Source organism: Chamaea fasciata, unplaced genomic scaffold (genome assembly GCF_029207755.1).
Source record: "Chamaea fasciata isolate MVZ Bird 193981 ecotype frontalis unplaced genomic scaffold, bChaFas1.0.hap1 SCAF_14, whole genome shotgun sequence".
NCBI lineage: Eukaryota > Metazoa > Chordata > Aves > Passeriformes > Sylviidae > Chamaea > Chamaea fasciata.
In genome coordinates, this window is record NW_027094099.1 from 2,254,482 (window position 1) to 2,275,774 (window position 21,293).

Here is a 21,293-nt window from a genome sequence, read left to right on the forward strand (position 1 = left end):
GTTTCTCAGTCTCCTCAGCTGGCAGAAGAGCAGAGCCAAAGCGTGGCCTTGCTCCCGTGCTCCCTGCACAAATGACCCCTTTAATGCCCTCCTGGGTACAAAATCCTGTACTCATATCTTGATGATTTATTTGGGTACCTCGAACAAAGGCCCCCCCAAGCTGTCCCCAAAGCCTGGTGCTGCCGTGGGCCCTGCTGGATCAGAGACCTTCCCTCTGGAGATGGAGCACGTGCACAGACGGATGGCGTGACCCCGGTGGTGTGCACCTGGAGCCGCTCAGCCTCAGCCCCTCCCGTGTCCTTTGGGCCACCAAAGGACTGGAATGCTTGCATGGCCTCCAGCTGCAGCCCTGCCGTGCTGGGAATGCTCCTGCCCTGGGACCCGGCCGGCTGTGTGTCTGTAGGGAGTGCCGTGTGCCACCCTGCAGGGGCTCTGGGCGACAAAACCCTGCCCTGGGCACGGCCAGGCTTTGGGACCAGCTGCTGGGAAGATGCGAAGGGGCTTTCCCTCCCTCAGGCCCGTGCACTGAGGCAGCGTCTCCTCCCCTCCATGAACGTGTTTGTTTGTTACACCCAACACCTGCTGCTGCCTGGGAGCTGCTGCCGAGTGCCTTGTGCTGCCCCGGGGCTCCGCTGTGCTGGGGAGGTGTGCAGCAAACCCTCAGTGCCTCTCCCTGTGTGCAGGGACAGCCCAGCTGCTCCTGCCTCGCCCTGCTGGAGCTGGAGGGTGAGGTTTGCCGAGCTTTCCAAGGTGTCCCTGCGAGTGGAGACTCTTCCCCGAGCCTGCCTGGATGGCCTCAGCTGTTCCAGCCGGAGCGCAGTTTGCCTTGGAACTGGGAATTGTCTGGCTCGGTGGAGTTGGGACTTTGCAGCTGATGGTGGTGGCTGCTGCCCTGCTGTGACACCAGAGTCCCACAGAGCACTGGCTCCATCCTGGCCTCTGCAGAGATCGACTTGGGAAAATCTGGCACCCAGGAACCACCATCTGCCTTCCTCCTCATTCCGGATTTGGAACCAGAATTTCACTTACTGGGTTTTTTTTTTGGTGGGTTTTTTTTTTTTTTTTTTAGTTGCTTTGCTTGGGTTTTAACTGTAAAAGCTGAGCTTACATAAAATGGGCACTTCAAGTGATGTGTAAAAAGTGATTTTCTAGGTGAGCATCCTCCTTTGGCTGCTGCTGTCCCAGTATTCCAATGGCAGTTTGTCTCCTGGAATTAAATGAGGAGGCTGATCCATCAATTTGCTTTTTAAATAACCAAATCAAAGTAACATAAATGCAGGTGAAGCTGCAAAGGAGACTTGCAGCTGCCTTCAGTTTTGCTAAACTAAAACTGAAAAGGTTGCAGGTCAGCCAGTGAGTTACTATTTCAGACACACTCCAGAAATATTCCCAGAGCTCTGTCAGTGTTTTTGTGGGAATGCAGATGAGCTCTTTGGAGGTGGAAAAGCGCACGGGGCAGGCCAGGAATGGTGCGTGATATGAAAATAACAGTTTTGGGCCCAAAACAATCCTTGAAAAGATAAAATGCCCAGTGTGAGAGAAATGAGGCAGAAAGAGAGTGAAAAATGTGAGAATACGAACAGCAACTGCAGTGCTTCTGCAGTTAAAGAATGGATTTAGGAGCTGGGGGAAGGAGGATTTTCGGAAAGGATATATCCAGGGCTGGAATGCTCCAGGTTATCAGTGGATGAATATTTTTTCTCCCTGGGCAGTAACCTAAGGACGTGCCGTGGAATACAGGGATGTTCCTTCCCCGTGTGGAAAGCTGGGATGCTTCTGACACAATTCTCTGGTTGTGTTTCATAACCTGCATTCCAAATGCTCCATGGATCATGAATTTATATCCCAAACCGTTAGCACAAGGCAGGGCAGAGTTTCCAGGACTGAAACTCCTTGGATGACTTGCAGAAATCAGGGAGATGTTTGCTTCTTCCTTCGCCTCCTGCACCCAGAGGGGAGGGAGGGAGGAAGGAGCAGCTGGGGCTGCACCTCTGGAATTCCCTGCCCCGCGGTCAGGAATTCATCCCGGGCAGGGCACACAGCAGCATTTACACACCGGGGGCTCTGGGGTGCCCTGCAGCCCAAGCTGACACCAAAACCCCGTTTTTTTGGAAGACTAACGGCAAGGACCGTGAGATTTTGGCACTCTGCCATGCCGTGTGAGGTGGCAGACGCCATGCGAGGCCCGGGCCCTGCAGCAGGAAGGTCTTTTTGCCGAGGTTGGGGAGCAGCTTCTGTGGCTGTGCTGAAAAGCAGCCGGCTGCGTGTGCTGGGAGAGCAGCAGCACCTGCAGGGGCTGGAGCCGGCGTGGTTCTCACACGGCAGGACAGGGCCCTCGTTGATTTTAGCGCATCTTTGCCCCGAAATACGTGAACTCTGTGCTGCCAGCCGAGGCCATGGAGTGGAACAGCCCCAAAGCAGGCAGCAAAGCGCACAGCTCCCGGGCTCAGCTCCTGCACCCGGGCTGTTTGTGTTCTTTGTAAACATTCGTGCTCAGGGTAACTTCAGACACAAAGCAGCTGCAGCTCTGATTTGACCCTGCTGCGTATCCTTAATTTCATTGTCAGGGTCTAAGCGCTGCCCTCGCTCAGGCTCCGGCCTTCCCCAGCTCCACACGGCAGGGAACTCGTGCCTTTTGGCATCTCCTGGGGTGCACGCAGCAGCCTTGGGGCAGGGCCACCTCCAGAATATCACTGGGAACAAGCCTAAGTTTGTGTGCTGTTTATATAGAAGGCGGCTTTGTCGGAAACCTCGAGGAGAAGAAGGAAGTGGCAGCCAGCAAGGAGCTTCTGGAGGAGTAAGGGCAGCCTGGCGTGGGCTCTGTTCGCCCGTGCTGTGGGAACCACAAAGCGTGTCAGGAGCGTTACCTGGCAGTCTGCGGGGCTGAGGATTGCCCGATAACCCACTGAACGATCAAACCACTGAACAGCTAAAGCACTGACCGGTTCTGTCCCCGCAGGCAGCAGCGCCGAGGAGTCGCCGCCGAGCCGTTTGGTGGTCGTGCCCCCCTCCCCGGCTGTGTCCCGCAGTGCCATCCCCCGTGTGGTGCCCTCCCCTCCCCGTAGAGTAGTGTCCCTGTGGCCGGGGGTGCGGCTGCTGAGGGCTGTCCCTGTGTTGCAGAGCCGCGGATCAACGCCAGCGAGGACGTGGTGCTGCACGTGGCCGGCGTGGCCGTCACGCTGCAGTGTAACCTGACCAGCAGCCCCAGCCCGCTGGCCGCCAGCTACTGGGTGAAGAACGGGGAGGAGATCCCGGGCACCAGGAAAGCCTCCAACACCACCGAGTACAGGTCAGTCCCCGGCGAAGCGCTGCTCTGCCGCGGTGGGACACGAAACAAACGTGTTTGGTTCTAGTCCGGGCTTTATTTACAATTTATTTAGCTTTTTTTCTAACACCGAAGACGTGTTATTGGTCGGTTGTTTTGGGAAAAAGAAAAGCTGTGGGCAAGTTTATCTTGAGAAGAGCTAGCTCTTCTCAAGCTCAGAAAATATCAAGTCTATGGAGCTCACTTTGTTTAGGAAAATTTATAAAGATAATTAGGAGACAGAAGAAAGGAAAATGGATGGCTGGCATTCAGCACACCTCAGTAACAAAGGCTCCTTCCTAAAAAGCACCAGCTTGTTGAAGGTTCATCAATCCCCATGTGTTGGATTGTCCCCTTTTCTGACCTAGAGATGGGACTGAGAGGGGTTTTAAAAAACTCGTATTCCATTTTCAGTCTCACGTGAAGGGTGAGACGGTACAGATGTTACAATTCACACTGTCACAATCAGAAGCCAAACCATTTCCTAGTTCCAATAGGTTATGAGCATTTCTTGGCCCATCAGCTTTTGCCACACAATGCTGTTAATGCCTTAAAGCCCTAAATCATCTAAAATTGCCCCTCGTGGATCCTACCACAATAGGTCTTTCATAGTTCCGTTTCTCCAAAGTATCCGGTCTTATTTGCAAGGCCATCCTTTGAAACTGGTTTCCAGTTCCATTTCTCTCTCAACACTGTCTGTCCCATCCCGTGGCATTTCTCAGTCAGCATTTCCTATCTCAGAGTTTGCATACACACCATGCGAGCCTTCTGTCAGGCTTTGAGAATGCTCCACAAATCCCTTTCCCACACCCATGCACGATTCAAACTTTCCCCTGGAGTTCAGATGTTTCTCAGCTCCGTTTCAACTCCCTCCAAGCATTTTACCTTGCAGATCAATGTTCTTTGTGGCCCCATCCAGTCTCACACTCCCTGGTGACAGAGGTTCAATAAATCCCTCCCCTGCAGTCTGTCGCCTCCATCCACACAGGAGAATCCAAGAACGTGGAGGAATTTCACGATTGTCTTTATTATTCCTTTGAGTTCACTACAAAAAGCATCTTACATCACGTATTTCCTATTTTAATATTCTGTTATAACCTAAGAAATTTACAAGACATAGTCATCACACCACCATTTCCAGGCCCTGTTAAGAGCAGAAATGAAAGGAGCTATGTTAACACAGCAAAGTCTTCCAATATTACACATACAGCATTCGTTTTCATATTTGTGAAAAGCCGACCTTATAATACCTATCCGTAACAGTTATTGAAAGCCTTGCCCAGCCAGATGTTTTTAGCTGGCTGAACAAGGCTTTGGTGCACTCTGAGGGCGTCCAGCACTTCTCGGAATGGCTTAGAATCACTGCCAGGCAGCTCCTTGGGTGTGTTTTTACTTGGTGAAGGAAAAGGTTTTGATAAAAGACAAGATAACAAACCAAACGAAAGCCTTGCACAAGTGCAGGGAAGCCCTTACACCTGGCCCAAACACCTCTGTGCTCTTTCTCATGTTGTTTTAGGAGGGCTTTAGAAAACAGCTCAGTGTCTGAGGAGCAGCCACAGAGACCAGCAGGTGCCTTTGCCTTGGCACTGAGGCACTGACAGTGGAGGAAACACAGACCTTTCTGGTGCTTCTCCCCTAAAAATCCTGAAAGTGGAACCCTCAAATGGAAACATCTTACTGGGGTGTGGAGGGTGCACTGCAACAGGGCCTGGCCTGGCATCATCCAGGGGACAGGGACACACCTGGTGGGCCTGGCATCATCCAGGGGACAGGGACACACCTGGTGAGCCTGGCATCACCCAGGGGGGACAGGGACACACCTGGTGGGCCTGGCATCACCCAGGGGGGACAGGGACACACCTGGTGGGCCTGGCATCACCCAGGGGACAGGGACACACCTGGTGAGCCTGGCATCACCCAGGGGACAGGGACACACCTGGTGAGCCTGGCATCACCCAGGGGACAGGGACACACCTGGTGGGCCTGGCATCATCCAGGGGACAGGGACACACCTGGTGGGCCTGGCATCACCCAGGGGGGACAGGGACACACCTGGTGAGCCTGGCATCACCCAGGGGACAGGGACACACCTGGTGAGCCTGGCATCACCCAGGGGACAGGGACACACCTGGTGGGCCTGGCATCACCCAGGGGACAGGGACACACCTGGTGGGCCTGGCATCACCCAGGGGACAGGGACACACCTGGTGAGCCTGGCATCACCCAGGGGGGACAGGGACACACCTGGTGAGCCTGGCATCACCCAGGGGACAGGGACACACCTGGTGAGCCTGGCATCACCCAGGGGACAGGGACACACCTGGTGAGCCTGGCATCACCCAGGGGGGACAGGGACACACCTGGTGGGCCTGGCATCACCCAGGGGGGACAGGGGCACACCTGGTGGGCCTGGCATCACCCAGGGGGGACAGAGACACACCTGGTGAGCCTGGCATCACCCAGGGGACAGGGACACACCTGGTGAGCCTGGCATCACCCAGGGGGGACAGGGACACACCTGGTGGGCCTGGCATCACCCAGGGGACAGGGACACACCTGGTGGGCCTGGCATCACCCAGGGGGGACAGGGACACACCTGGTGAGCCTGGCATCACCCAGGGGGGACAGGGACACACCTGGTGGGCCTGGCATCATCCAGGGGGGGACAGGGACACACCTGGTGGGCCTGGCATCACCCAGGGGGGACAGGGGCACACTGTTGGCCTGGCATCACCCAGGGGGGACAGGGACACACCTGGTGGGCCTGGCATCACCCAGGGGACAGGGACACACCTGGTGGGCCTGGCATCACCCAGGGGGGACAGGGACACACCTGGTGGGCCTGGCATCACCCTGGGGACAGGGACACACCTGGTGGGCCTGGCATCACCCAGGGGGGACAGGGACACACCTGGTGGGCCTGGCATCACCCAGGGGGGACAGGGACACACCTGGTGGGCCTGGCATCACCCAGGGGGGACAGGGACACACCTGGTGGGTCTGGCATCACCCAGGGGGGACAGGGACACACCTGGTGGGCCTGGCATCATCCAGGGGGGACAGGGACACACCTGGTGGGCCTGGCATCACCCAGGGGGGACAGGGACACACCTGGTGGGCCTGGCATCATCCAGGGGGGACAGGGACACACCTGGTGGGTCTGGCATCATCCAGGGGGGACAGGGACACACCTGGTGGGTCTGGCATCATCCAGGGGGGACAGAGACACACCTGGTGGGCCTGGCATCACCCAGGGGACAGGGACACACCTGGTGGGCCTGGCATCATCCAGGGGACAGGGACACACCTGGTGGGCCTGGCATCATCCAGGGGACAGGGACACACCTGGTGGGCCTGGCATCACCCAGGGGACAGGGACACACCTGGTGGGCCTGGCATCACCCAGGGGACAGGGACACACCTGGTGAGCCTGGCATCACCCAGGGGGGACAGAGACACACCTGGTGGGCCTGGCATCACCCAGGGGACAGGGACACACCTGGTGGGCCTGGCATCACCCAGGGGGGACAGGGACACACCTGGTGGGCCTGGCATCACCCAGGGGGGACAGGGACACACTGTTGGCCTGGCATCATCCAGACATAAGAGCTGGGAAGTGGGCTGGGCCAGGCCTGCCCCGGGCTTGCTGCGGTGTTGCTGGGGCTTTGGTCACACCGCTGCTGCGGGGTGATCCCCGAGCTTGGCTGGAGCTGCTGGGGTCCCGTGTTGCTCCCTCCGGGACGCCCTCACTCTGTTCCCTCTCTGATTTTCTTGGCTGTTTTTTTCTTTCCATTCATTTTCCCCTTTGATGGACAGCAAATCCAACTTGCAGTTAAGCCAGGCTGAAGAGCCCTTCAGGGATGTTTTAACCCCTGCTGGCATCTTAGTCCCAGCTGTTTTCTGTCTCTGGAGTGGCCCTTTCCCCCCTCCCTCACTGGCACGGGATAGGGAATGTTCCAGGTTTTCCTGGCCTTAGCAAAGCAGCCTCTATGGAACTTCCAACTGCGGCAGTTGGGTTTGATCCTGACAATGATTTTTCCAGGTTTTTCCTTTCGTTTTCCTCTTTAGGTCACTTGGAATTACCTGGTTCATCTCGCAGTTCAAAGCTGAGTCTCGCGGCTTTCCGTCATTCCCTGCTGTCTCTTCCTCCGTGCAGTGTTCGGCCACTCCTCCCTTTATTTATATTTTATATTCGTTCATCTTTTGTGTTCTGTTTGTTTCCCTTGACTCCCAGGTTCTTGTTTTTTTTCCAGTCACTTTGTTTTGGTGCTTGGAATTCAGAGCTGGGTACTTTTATCATCCAGAAAACTCCAGAATTTAGAGGTTTAACTGCTTCCCTTACAAACCCTGCCTCTTCCAACAGTGGAACGAGCCTCTGCTGACCCTTCATCCAGCTCCTGTAAAACCTTGAGCTGTGTCAGTTTGCAGCTCCTGAATGATTGATGGTAACCAGACCCCAGAGTCAAACAATTCCACCTTGTCCCTCCTTTCCTCACTTGTGAGCGTTGCTTGGGGCAGGTTAACACCAGCACTGGTCAAAGTGTGCTTACTGAACTGTTCTGCCATTGGAAAGCTGCTTATCTGAAATTAATTCACTTTATAACTTGGGTGAGTAAAGGCTGTCAGCACTCAGACTGAAGTGAGCAGCTTTTTCCATGTGTCTGAGCAGTTTCCACGTGTAACTGAAGGGTTTTATTGCAGGGTTTGTGCTCGATTAAAAAATAATTAAGAAAAAGGAAGCCGAGGAGCCTTTTGGGGGGAGGAAACCGTGCCTCAGTGTGTGTGCAGGGGGGGGGAGGGCCTGGCCTGGTTGCTGCAATTAGCAGGTGTTAATTGGGACCTGAGGCAGCTGTGCTGTGCTGTGTGCTGCAGGATCCTGAAGGCCCGAGCAGAGGAGTCGGGGGAGTACCTGTGCGTGTTCGTGTTCTCCGGCTCGCCCGTCGCCAACGCCACCATCGAGGTCAGAGGTACTGCTGCCACCCTCCTGTCCCCTTGTCCCCTTGCCCGGGCCTGCAAAGGGCACTCCCGGCCTCCAGCTGCTGCTCCCTGGGCTGCCACACCAAAGAGGAGAGGGCTCCTCGGCACACAGAGCCGGGCCTGGGTTAATCATCAATCACGATTTGTTATCAGAGATAACGACTGATCCCCAGGGAGAGCGTGGTACATGTGATGATGCCTTGGGCAGGCTGACCTGGAGCAGAGACTGCACAGAGCTGGAGAACAAAGCAGATATTTATTGAAAGGCCTCCAGGGTACACCTTGGACAGGGCCTGGCCAGGGCTATGCCCAAGGTGGACCCAAAATGGTCACAAAACAGTCACAAAACGGTCACAAAATGGACCCAAAATGGTCACAAAACGGACAAATGGTCACAAGGTCTCACACTTTTATAAGTTGGGTCCATTTGCATCTTGGGGTTGAATTGTCCAGTTGCAGCTTCAGGTTGGTTGTGCTGTTGAGGCTGAAAGTTGTCCTTGGTGTCCGTTTGGAAAAGGATTTGTTTTGTGTCCCTGCTGTGTGCAGAGCTGAGTGACGCTGACTGTGAGCTCAGAGCTGCACCCCTGGGCAGCACAGAACCTGAAATACACGAGAGCTGAAATTTCAGTCATCACACATTCAGGGCAAGAGCCCACAGAGATGGGAACACAGCCGGGGCATTTGTGGACACTAAAACATCTCAGTGTCTTGGGCACCTCCTGGCATCTCCAGGAGCCTGAAATTAGGAATGAAAGCTGCAAAACGGGCGAGGTTTGCCAGGAGCGTTGCTTTAGGTGAAGCACAGAGCAGTGCTGGTGGCAGGTTGGGGAATTCCCAGTGATGGGAACCACGGAGCTGCAGGGAAGGCTGAGTTTGGGAGTTTGTGGTGCATGGGCAGGCCCTGGGATCTGGGATCAGTCTGTGGGAAATGGAATTTCACCAGCCTGTGCCTCTGAGGAGCTTGGCTGGGTGTTCAGGGTACACGGGTGGAGGGGTTTAATTTTCCTTCTTTTCCTTTCCTTGGGGATTTTTTTCTTCCATTCCACCCTTTTGCTCTAATTGCTAAATCCCCTGATGTTATCCTAATTAAAACGTAAAGTTCCCGCTGCCTCCTCTGGGCTGCTTTAGGTGACAAACCACTCCTAGAGAGGAGAAATGTAATTTGGGGAGTGGAGCAAGACCTGTGCCAGCTCTGCTGGGCTCTGCAAAGCCCTTGGGGAGCGTTTGCCTCAGGGCTTGGCTGCTGCTCTGCCGGGCAGGGCCACCACGAGAGCTTGGCAGGGAGGTGGGAAGAAAAGCCACTATCTGCCACTGAAGTGCAAGGAGAACTAATCCTACTCGCTTCCCACAGGGAATTTATCCCCAAATACTCCTCAGCTGCTGTTCCTGGGAAACTGGGGATAATAAATTGGGATTGCACTTAAAGCAGATGCGAGGGACAGTGACACCTCCTGGGCTTGCACATCTGTACTTCAGTATTTACCTGCACGGGTGGTGTTGGTGCTCGAGCAGTTACACCCAGATTTCATTGCTGGTTGTAATTGTGGTGCAGCTCTCGCTGCTGATGCGCAGGGAAAGGAGGGTGCTGAATGCTCCAAAAATAGGGATTTTCTGACAGCTCGTGAAGAGCTTCCCCAGAGCTCGTGGCAGAGGCAGCCCAGGGCATGCAGGGCCACCTCCCTTGGTGCGCTGCTGCCTCCTGAGTCCCTCCAGCATCCCTGGAACGGGCCCTGGGGCAGCCTGGGACAGTGGAAGTGTCCCTGCACACAGCAGAGCTGGCACTGGATGGGCTTTAGGTCCCTTCACCCAAACCATTCTGGGATGGCAGAAAACTCCCGAGGGCAGAGGGGTAAGAGCAGCTGGGAATCCTGGGGTGTCAGGGCAGTGTCTGATGCCTTTCCTGGGAATCCATCCCAAGGCTGGCTCCCCTCAGGCAGCCCTGGCTGAAGTTCCGGGGGAGGCTTTGCTGCTGCTCAGCTCCCCGAGCTCTGGGGGTGCCGTGTGGGGGCTGACGGCAGGGATTGAGCGAATGCTGCGTTCAGGGGCCTTGGAGCGGGGATCTGGTGCCCCCTTTTCCTTGGCACTGCAGCAGGCTGGGGGGCCTGGGGCGGATGGTGCCGGAGCTGCCGGGCCTGGCCCCCTGGAAGGGGATGTTTGATTGCTGCAGTGCTGCTGCTGGGAGCTCTGGAGGATGAAAAGAAACCTAAAGGATGAAATGCAGCTCTGGAGAGCTCTGCTGTGCTCCTGCTCTTACCAGGATCTTGGGAGAAGAGGGGAAGGAAACAGGTGCTGGAAAGATCTTTGTAATTCCCCTTCCTGGAAAGCCTTTTTGCCCTTGCCTCATCAAGGGATTCTTGCAGCTCCCTTTGCACCTTCCTGTTCTGTCCTCCCCAGTTATTCCTGGGGAGGAGCCTGCTCCTGGCTGTCCCAGGAAACCTCTGCTCCTTTCTACCGGAAATGGATTAACTTGGACACTCTTTGAGCCCAGCTGCATCCTGGAGCGATCCACAAAAATCTTCTCACATTCCCCCTTCTCCTGGTGCCCTTGGGATCTTCAGGCTCCAGGGGAGACAGGGACTGGAATCATAACCAGATAAAAAAAAACCTTCCAGAGCCCTTGTTCAGGTCACCCCTCAGACATCCCAGTTTTCAGGACAGGAATATTTTTAGGTGCTTTGCCCTTGCTTTAATTTCGTCTCTTAATGGGAAACTTGAAGGTAACTGGGCCATGGTTTGGAGGTGTTACACATTTAAATTTCCCTCTCCCTTTCAGTAGTAGTGACAGTGAAGAGCTTGTAAGGGCTGAATGCCTCCCGTGCCTGAGGAAATGAATTTTCCTGGCTGTGTGACCCCCAAACCCTTCAGAAAGCTGCTGCACACCGAGTTCTGTGCCTGTTGGGAGCTGGGAGCACTGGAGCCCCAGGGTCACCCTGCCACAAACCCTCTTTCTCCTGTGTTTTGGTTTAAAAACATCAGAATGATGCTGCTCAGAATTCCTCTCATGTCAAGCGTGCCTGAATGTCTATTTATTTTGCCTTTTCTTTGGTAGCAGTTAATTTAAATTAGCCCTGCTTCCTTTTGCTCCTCATGAGATGTTTCCAGCCCCGCCTTCAGGCTTTTTCCTGCTTCACCTGCAGGAATTCAAACCTCCCTTTGCCAGTGGCATTCTCCTGCTCTGAGCAGAGAGGGGACTCTGAGAGCTGAAATCCAAACCCTTCCCAACAAAACCTGCTTCACCCTGGGCTTGGGCTGGCACTGGAGCAACCCTGGCCTGAAAAGCTTCCCAGGAAAAACCTGCTCAAGCTGGGACTGCAGGGATGTGGGGCCAGCAGGACACGGTTTCCTGCACCCTTTGGAGAGAAAAAGTGGGTTTGTGTCTGGCTGGCAGCAGCGAGCCCTGGAAGAGCAGCGCTGCACAGAGCTCCCAGGGAGCTCCAGGAATAGCCCTGTCCCAGCAGGGCCGGGAGGGAGCAGAGGTATTCTGGGCACTGCTGCTCTGCTGGGATCACCCCTGGCATCACTGCTGGGAGCTGGCCTCTCCTTCCAGCAATGTCACTGTGTCACCCTCGAGGGGAGTGGAGGAGTCCCAGAAAGCTTCTCCCTCTCCACCCCTCCCCTCCCTTCTCCCTTCCTTTTTCTTTTCCTCTTTCCCTTCCCGTTTTCTTTTCCGATTTCCTCTCCTTTCCTTTTCCCTTTCCCCTTTCCCTCAGCCTGACACTGGAAACTCCATTTGCTCCAGGTGTTCTGCCCCTTGCAGGCACAAGGAGCGTGGGATCACCTGGCAGGTGGGGAATCTTCTTCCCAGCTTCCTCCAGCACCTTTTTCTACCCGGCCAGGGGATGGTTTGGATCTGGTGCCTTCGTTCAGGCCGTGGTTTTTGCCTCTCAGAGTATTTTTATGTCTGATGTGGAAAGATGCATTTTGGGTGCCAGTTTTCTTAAATCAACCCCTCGGCTTTGTTCTTGGCCTGTTCTCTCCTATCATGGCTGTGCTTGACATCATCTTGGAGTTAATGAGTTGGCTGAGCTTCATCCTTCGGTCAGGACTCCTGCAAAGCCCAGGGCTGTGTTGGAAACGCTGTTGGAATTTCCATGGGCACTCAGAGAACACCTCTGGCCTCTCCTGGTGTGCCTTTGCAGGTGAACACGCACCAGCAGGGGCTGAAGCCCAGGTTTTCCTACAGCCATGGATTTCCTGTGGTTCAGAATCTCACTTTGATAATGTTGTCACCGTCCAGAAAGAATCCGAGGCACGGGATGATGCTTCCTGCATCAAACCCCCTTTGACACAGGACAGTAGGAAGCACATCAGCTTGCCAGACATTTTCCCAAAGATTGGTGCTGTAATTTTGGGTAGAGCAGGCTCAGCTGCTGTCTGGCGGCATGAGAGGTTTTGTTCCCTTTGAGCAGAGCTGTGAAATTCCCTTCATTATCTCAGCTTGCAGCTGGAATTGCTCTCCCTGTGCAGGGAAGTCTCCTGTAGGAAATTCCCGTTTCCTGGAGCAGCAGGGCTGCCCTTTGATGGATTAACAGCTCAGAGCTGCCATCACACAGCCAGCCACGTGTGCTGTAATTAGCAGCTGCAGCTTTAAAGGTGGGCCCTGCAGCCCGGGGCCATCTGCTGGGCCAGGGGTCAGCCCAGGCTCTGCCCTGAGCCAGCCTAAGCTCAGGGAGGGTTTAGGGCTGCACAGGCAGGGTTTAGGGCTGCTCCAGGGACACACACAGGGTTTAGGGCTGCTCCAGGGACACACACAGGGTTTAGGGCTGCTCCAGGGACACACACAGGGTTTAGGGCTGCTCCAGGGACACACACAGGAGCACAGGGTTTAGGGCTGCTCCAGGGACACACACAGGGTTTAGGGCTGCTCCAGGGACACACACAGGGTTTAGGGCTGCTCCAGGGGCACACACAGGGTTTAGGGCTGCTCCAGGGACACACACAGGGTTTAGGGCTGCTCCAGGGACACACACAAGGTTTAGGGCTGCTCCAGGGACACACACAAGGTTTAGGGCTGCTCCAGGGACACACACAGGGTTTAGGGCTGCTCCAGGGACACACACAAGGTTTAGGGCTGCTCCAGGGACACACACAGGGTTTAGGGCTGCTCCAGGGACACACACAGGGTTTAGGGCTGCTCCAGGGACACACACAGGGTTTAGGGCTGCTCCAGGGACACACACAGGGTTTAGGGCTGCTCCAGGGACACACACAAGGTTTAGGGCTGCTCCAGGGACACACACAAGGTTTAGGGCTGCTCCAGGGACACACACAGGGTTTAGGGCTGCTCCAGGGACACACACAAGGTTTAGGGCTGCTCCAGGGACACACACAGGGTTTAGGGCTGCTCCAGGGACACACACACACAGGAGCACAGGGTTTAGGGCTGCTCCAGGGTCGCACACGCAGAGGAGCACAGAGATTAGTGTCCAGATGAGTGAAAGAAGCCTGTCTGTACTCACCGGCTGCTCTGTTGTCCCGTAGCCACTCCTGACATCACTGGGCACAAGAGGAGTGAGAACAAAAACGAGGGGCAGGAGGCCCTGATGTACTGCAAGTCCGTGGGCTTCCCCCACCCCGAGTGGGTCTGGCGCAAGAAGGTCAATGGGGTGTTTGAGGTAAGGAAGGGGGTCAGGGTGTCTCTGCCTGCCCAGACCCCCAGAGAGGGAGGAAAGCAGCACCCTGGGGTTAGGGATGGGCTGGTGAAGGTGCTTTGTAACTTCTCCAAGTGCAGTCCCTCCAAAGTGGCAGTGAAGGTGGATGTTTTCAGCAGCAGTGAGGATGGGTGGGGGAGAATCAAACTGATATTTATATTATTGGAATGTGGAAAAAGTTGCTCACTGCATTGCTGGGGCAAAGTTAAGAACTTACCCTGAAAGCCATTTTCTGGGATTTGCTACAAACTGCAAGATCTGAGTTACGAAACATGATTTAAAACCACATTGGGTTATAAATTCCTCCAAGTTTTACTGGTTGAGCTCACAAGACTTAATATGAGGAGGTGGCAGTGATCCCTGTTAGAACTTGGGTGATCTGTTTGTTCCGTGTAGCCAGCGATGGAGTGAGCAGGAAAATGTGAGCAGCAGTGGGAATAGCAGAGAGGAGCTGGGAATTTCTAAACCCTCTGTTGCTGCATGACCTGCCAGGGAGGGAGAATTGGATGGCTGGAGGCAAAATGCGAAGCAAATAACAGGATGGGATGAGCGTTCCCTGCTGAAGGTTTTAAGGAGTGGCTGAGTGCTGGCAGCGATCAGACCCCTGAGTGCAGGGTTCCCTTCTTGGTGGTGTTTGGAGAGACAAACACCAGCCCTGGGCTCCTCCCTCAGATCTCCGCGAAGGCCGCAGAACTTAACGCTGTCGCTCTTTCCCACCCCCGTCCCTTTGCCAGGACATCAACAACTCCTCGGGCAGGTTCTTCATTTCCAACAAAGAGAACTACACCGAGCTGAGCATCACAAACCTGCAGATCAACGAGGATCCCGGCGAGTACCAGTGCAACGCCACCAACCAGGTGGGCTCGGTGTCGGTGACCACCATCCTGCGCGTGCGCAGCCACCTGGCCCCGCTGTGGCCCTTTCTCGGCATCCTGGCGGAGATCGTCATCCTGGTGGTCATCATCGTCATCTACGAGAAGCGGAAGCGGCCGGACGAAGTCCCCGACGGTAAGTGCGCCCAGCGCCGCCTGTGACGGAGCACGGCCACGCCACGGGAGCTGCCCTGCTGGAGGAGCGCAGCAAGGACCAGCAGCAGCCCAGCCTGTCCCTCTCCAGCTCCTCCTGCCTTTCTCCTCTCTTCCCTCTGCGGATGTGAAGCCCAGAAGGGTGCAATGCCCAGGGCTGGTCTCAGACCGTGGGTGGGAGGGGGTTTATGGGTGTTGTTAAAGCTTCGCTGCATGAGGGGTGGAGCGCTCCCGTCTCCTTCCGGAGAAACGCTGTCCGTCTGCCCCAGGGAGCGTGGGGCAGCACAGGGGCGCAGCCGGCAGCTCCCCCCGGCCCTGGGGGCGTCCCCTCCTCCCCACTGGGAACATTGCACTCCAACGGAGGAATCATTGCACTTCAAGGGATTGGGGCTGCAAAGGTGCTTCGACACTGAAATGTGTCCAGGGTTCAGAGATGGGGGGAGGGCTCTCACTCTGCTGCGTAGCTGAATCTGTAGTTAAGGAATGCTCTGGAACCTTTGTCTAATTGTAGCCACTGATTAGATTTTATAAAAGCAGGGCTTATTATCAGGTTTGATGGTAGCAATAATTAATTAATTAATCTGTGTTTGGTACATACAACTAGTAGTAACTTTTATCTGTGAGCTTCTCCTGCACACCTTCCCCTGTGCACAGCTGGGGAAAGGGGCACTGTGAGGCTGACTGTTTGCAAGATCCATGCTGAGAAGCAGCCTTTAATGTGCTGCTAGCACCTTACTCCAGTGTGTAGCAAGGAAACCTCTGCGAGGACTCCTTGGGAGAGGAGGAATGTCGTGGTGCTGTAGGAGCACGATGGATCCAAGCATGGGCAGCGTGCTGGAGTGATCCTCAGCACCATCCTGGGCTGGCCAAGCCTTTCCCAGTGAGAGCTGCTTCCCAGGGCAGCTGGGGGTGGCTGTGGGGCTGCAGGGGGGCCTGGGCCCTCACAGGGCAGGACAGCAGAGGTGTGAGATGCTGATGTGTGTGTGGGGTGGGCACAGCCACCTTCATGGGATCCACAGTGAGGAGAGAGCTCCTGGAACACAACAAAGGGAATTACAAATAACGGGAGAAGGGCCGAGTTGGATCAGGACTGGCTGAAGTGTAGTGCATCCCTAGAGGAAACCAGCTTTGGTTGTAAGCCTTGAGTAGCACTTACTAACTGCTTACAGAGCATGTGTGGGGCTGCTCTCGGGGTGGAGCCCCCCAGTTGAACCCTAGTGCATGTTCTGTGCATCACTAACAGCTTCCAGCGCCCTCAGCGTGGCCTCAGGGACCTCCACCAGCCCGGAAAACTTGGAACAGACAATTTCCGTTCTCCCTTGCACGTACCCACCTCCACATCAGGGATTACAGTTCCCCACATTCAGAATTCTCACTGGACGAAGTTTCACAAGGACCAAAACAAGGTCCCGGGAGTTTGATACACAAATATTCCCTGCAAGCAGCTCCCAGTGGACTGAATCCAAGAGGAATTGGCTTTGGCGTGAGCAGATCACAGCACAGCCCGCGTGGGGGTGCGGGGAGCTCACACTGGAGGTGAAGAGTTCACTGCCTCTTCCCAAGGCAGCAGTTTTCCTGGCTGGTGCCCGAGGGATCCAGGCTCCTCATCCCCCTGGAGCTGTCCAGGATGATGAGCCCAGGAGCTGAGGTTACTCCAGTGCTCACCGGGGCCGCTGTTTTGAAGGCAGAGCCCTGGAGAGTGACACGAGGCACCTCCGTGGGGGTCAGATGTGCTGCCTGTCCCCTTCCCTGGAGGAGAAATCCTTGCTGAGTATGACAGTCCGTAGCTGTGGATGAGGTTTGCCTGGCTGAGGGACACAATCATCATCACTCCTCGAGTCCCACATCCCTTGGATAGTTGTGCATTTTCCGTACTTGGCACCGAAGCTTTCTGTGCTGCCGTGGTGGGGAACGCCCCGGGAGCAGGGCACGTGCAAACGCACACGTGGGAAATCACCAGGAGCCTCCCGATTCCCACGTGTGCATGTTTGACTTGGGTTATCCTGAATGTGAGCCTTTCCAAGACGTGCTTACGAAATGCCAAAGTTAATGCTGGAATGCAGCGGCGTGCTCGGCGTTTGGTATTTCAGCTTCCTCTTCCAAAATCCAGCCTCGAGTGCTGCAGTGAGCCGGGGAAGGAAGGGCAGGGAGCCGTGGCTGAGGCCAAACACCACAGCACTCGTTATCCACGGCATCTGGCACCAGCCAGGATTCCTCTGCTGGCTTTTCCACTCCTGTGTCAGTGGGACGTGCTCAGCTTTAGGGGCTGTGCCCATGGTGGTGCGACAACACCCGCTGAGCTGTTGCTGCCCTTCCTGCTGGGAATGGGAATGTTCTCCTTGGACCTCTCCAAATGCAGACACTGACACTGCTCCATCATGGCCACCATCACCCTGTCTTCCCAGGGCAGAGTAACTCTGGAATGGCCTTCCCAGTGCCCAGCTTCTGTGACGTGTGTGTTAGCCTGGATCCCAGAGCAGGTGTGAGGGTGGATGGTCCCTGTAGATCCGTGCCCAGGGCTCATTACCCCGTGGCTGGGTACGTCCTCCTGCCGGGGGATGGCTCTGGCTGCAGATCCCGGTAGAGATCCCGAGGGTTGGAGCTGTGGTGTCCCCCCTCTGCGGGTGCCGCTCAGCCACCTCAGGGTGCCCCCGTCCCTCAGGAGTCCTCTGATGTCCTGGCCACCACCGGGCCTGCTGAGAGGAGTGCACAGATAACTGCAAACGTGGCTTGTTCGCACCACTTCTAAGGATGGTTTTTAAAATTTGGAGAAAACCAGTGCTGCCGAGCGTGGCCACTTCCTGTGTTCAGGAAAATCCAAGGCTTTTGGAGCAGGAGAGCTGTTACTGAGCTCACCTTGGCTCCTGGCTGGGACAATGTAGGATGAGCTGCTGGTTTTGGGTCCTGCTGGAATCTGCGGGTGCCCATGGCGAGTTCTCACCTCGTGCTGTGCCCAGGTGATACTTCAGGGCTGGCTTAGTTAAACGTAGACAAATGACAGTCTTTGGGTCAGCTCCTCAGGTGAGACCAGTCTGGTGCTGAGCACAAGTGCCCAGCTAGTCCTGGGTGACGTGACTGGTAGGACAGAAGCATTTCTGGATGAGAGGATCTTCAGGTGTCTGGAACTTTTTCCCCAGCACTTGGGAACTCTGCCTGGCCAGCCCAAAGAAACAATTGAATGAATTCCCTTTCCCTCTGATCTCCACGTTCCGCAAGCTTCGAATGCCCTGGCTCAGCGTGCCCATGGCTCCATCCCTGGGAGCCTGGGGAGGGCGATGGACTCCTGGGTACACTTGGAGCAGTTCCATGTCCCCAAAACACCTTCCAGTGTAAAGATGTTCCCTCTACTGGAAGCACGGCCGTGCTGGAAGAGCAGGGACCCTCCTTTAACTTTGGCATTTCCTGACTGCAGGGCTGGGTTTTGCATGGACCTCGCTTTGTGTGTCCGGTGAGCTGCTTGGTGTGCCTCAGGCCAGGGCTGCTCCGGAGCTCTTTGCTGATGTTTCCTCCTTCTCAGAACTCTGATTTGGGAGTCGATTCTTTTTCCTGCTGCTGGAGAGCAGGAAGAGGAACGTTGCACCCATGAAATCCCTGTTTCCACTAAAACAGCGGGGAGCTCGGCACAGGGTTGGCTGCAGAGCCTGTGGATGAGGGCTTCTCCTAGCACATCCAAATCTGTGCTGGAAGGAGGAAGGGAGGGCAGCTGGCGCTTGAATTCCTGCATCCTTCCAGAACGTGAGTTCTGACTTGCCTTACACCTGGTAAGGCAGCACCCAGCTCGTTCCCCGTTCTTCCCAGGGAGCGGCCAGGGGCTGGCAGATCTGGAGGGGGCCACTAGATCCAGAGGGGGCTGGCCCCACGTGCAGCTTCCGTGGCTTTGGGGGCGAGAGCTGCATGAGCGTGGCATGCCCTGGCACGTGGCTGCATGCCCGGCGGGAGGCGGTGCCGGCAGGGAATGCCGCGGTGCTCCCCTGGAGGAGGGAGAAGGGAATGGCTTTGTTCCTCTGGTACAGCTCCAGCTGCTTGGTTTCCATAGGCAGAGTGATCAGCCAGCACCACCTGAGTGTAGGTTCCTGAAGTGAGCGGGCTTTCTGCTGGTGTTGGAGCAAATAGTCTAAAATCAGCACAGCCCCTGGGTTTAAGGGTGTCTGCTGGGGTAAGTAGAAAGTAAAAACCCCTTGGCTCCATTCCCCATAGGAATGGGAGCGGTTTTTACTTGTAAATCCACAGTCATGGTCTCGAGTCCGAAGCTGTGAGGTGACTGGGTTATTACATGTCCCTTTTCATTCTTCCCCTCTCATTCCTCAGCCTAATCCAAAGACTTCCCATAAATGTGTTTCTTCTCCTGGCTCTGCAGAAGCTCCCTCCAAATCCCCACATTCTTTCTAACCCTCTTTTGCTTTTTTCTTGACTTTCCCTGTTCCTGCTATTACTGTAAGTAATTGAAAGAAACCAACTGTTTTTACTGCAACCATTTACCTTTTCTAACCAGTGATTTTGGTGGGGTTTTTTTTTTTTTTCCTTTTATGCACATCTTTCTCTCCCACACTTTAAATTCATCAGGGTGAGCAGATTGTGAGGCAGGTACATAGTGAGGCCATAGCCATCAGCTGTTCCTAGCAGCATCCTGTATCCCAGTGGGAAAGGACCATAACACAGGACCCTGAGCTGTCATGGGCTCTGGCTGCTCCTTCAGAGCATTCCCTGGAAGTGTCCCAGGCCAGGCTGGACATCGGGGCTCGGAGCAGCCTGCCATAGTGGGAGGTCTCCCTGCCCGTGGCAGTGGGTGGGCTTTGAGGTCCCTTCCAACCCAAACCAGTTTGGGATGGATTCTTTGCAGGTTTTAAAGCATGAGCTGAGATGTAGAATCCCTTCAGAAGCAAAAAATGGGAATCTTAGTGCTGGAAGAACCCGCTACCGTTTCATTTTTAACTTCCACCAGTCACAAGATGCTACTGAGGATTAATTTGATACTAAAAATAAACCCTGTAGCTTTCCAAAGGCGGTGAAAAAAAAACTGAGTGACATGTAAAATGCCTTGTAAATTAAGGCTGAAAGTGGGGGGGGGGAGCACACAAAACACATTGCCATACAAGTGGAGGAGCTAAGGGAGATCTACTTGTCATCATCTTCCAATTTTAATTCCCGGATATTTCTGCCTGCAGGGATTGATTACATGTGTTAAAGACAAGCGGCAGCTCCCCCATTTTGGTTCCGAACTGTGCAGTTTGGGGACCCCATGAAGCAGGTCATTCCATCCCCGCGGGAAAGGCCTGGCTCCGGGGGTTAGCGCTGTGTCCTGTAACCAGGGGGGTTTTGGAGCCTGCAGACGCCCAGAGCCAGCAGAGATCCTGCAGGAGGAGGGGCTCGGCGCGGTCGCTCCTGGCAGCGTTTTGGGAGCGCTGGGGGACGTCCCCGTGTCCTAGGTGTTACTGACTGTTCTAGAGCAGGGCTGTGGCATTAAAGCTTTGGCTTATATTGATCTTGTCGGTTACTATGACTTCTTTTTTTTTTTTTTCCCCCCTTCAATTGCATCATACCCTTAAAAAATGGTGGTAAGTGAGAGCTCTGCATGCTTTGGAGTTTGTTTAACCTCCGCTTCAGTCTATACAACGCACAAGTCATAACGTTAACACTCTTGAAAATTTCCTCATTCACGTTCACGACTAATTTGGATTTCAGTTTGCTGTTTTGAACCTTTTCTTTAGTCTGATTTTGTACTGGTTTTTCTGTTGTTCTGTTGCCCCTGGTTTCGCTGAGGGTTCGGTCTGTGTCTGTACTGTACTGGGGATGCTTTTCCAGCACTTAACGGCTGACCGGGACTTTCCCTCGGTCTTTTTATCTCTGGTTTAGCTTAGAGATGGGACAGGGAAGAGTGGTGGGGATCCACCATCTGGTTAAAGTATTCCAGTAGGCTTTTTTGTGGGATCCTCGTGAGGAATCACCGACGGCAGCCTTGATAAATGTGAAGTTTCTTTTTTTTTTTTTTTCTTTTTTTTTGACAACACAAACGTGCTGATCTGAAATGGGCATTTAAACCTTTGAGCAGAGAAGAGAAAATGGTTATTTTGTAGTGAGTGTCCACGGTGCAGTTTGATATTGCTGAAGTCCAGCCAAACAAACTCCCAAAGCTGTCGATGGTGCTTGTTGGAGCCCAGCTGGGTCTCAGAGGCAGCACTGGGGGCCAGGGCTCGCTGTCCCTCCCAGGCTCGTCCCGCCTGGAGCGCGGAGCTCGGCTGCTCTCAGATCCTTGATTCCCAAAGATGTTTGTGGAAGGAAGCCGTAGATTCCTCTGCTGTGCTTTGTGTTTGAGTACCTGATGTGTCTCTGTATATC

The 21,293-nt window shown here is 54.9% G+C and overlaps 1 protein-coding gene across 4 annotated transcripts in view; it reads left to right on the forward strand.

Moving 5' to 3' along the window:
- Window positions 1-21,293, forward strand: part of NPTN (neuroplastin) — a 42,933-nt gene that overhangs the window by 18,462 nt on the left and 3,178 nt on the right. For all 4 annotated transcript variants that reach the window (XM_066196760.1, XM_066196756.1, XM_066196758.1 and 1 more), the window contains exons 2-5: window positions 3,121-3,289; window positions 8,177-8,271; window positions 13,763-13,896; window positions 14,667-14,940. In XM_066196760.1, the coding sequence (XP_066052857.1) occupies window positions 3,121-3,289; window positions 8,177-8,271; window positions 13,763-13,896; window positions 14,667-14,940 (672 nt within the window). The remainder of the gene's footprint in view (window positions 1-3,120; window positions 3,290-8,176; window positions 8,272-13,762; window positions 13,897-14,666; window positions 14,941-21,293) is intronic.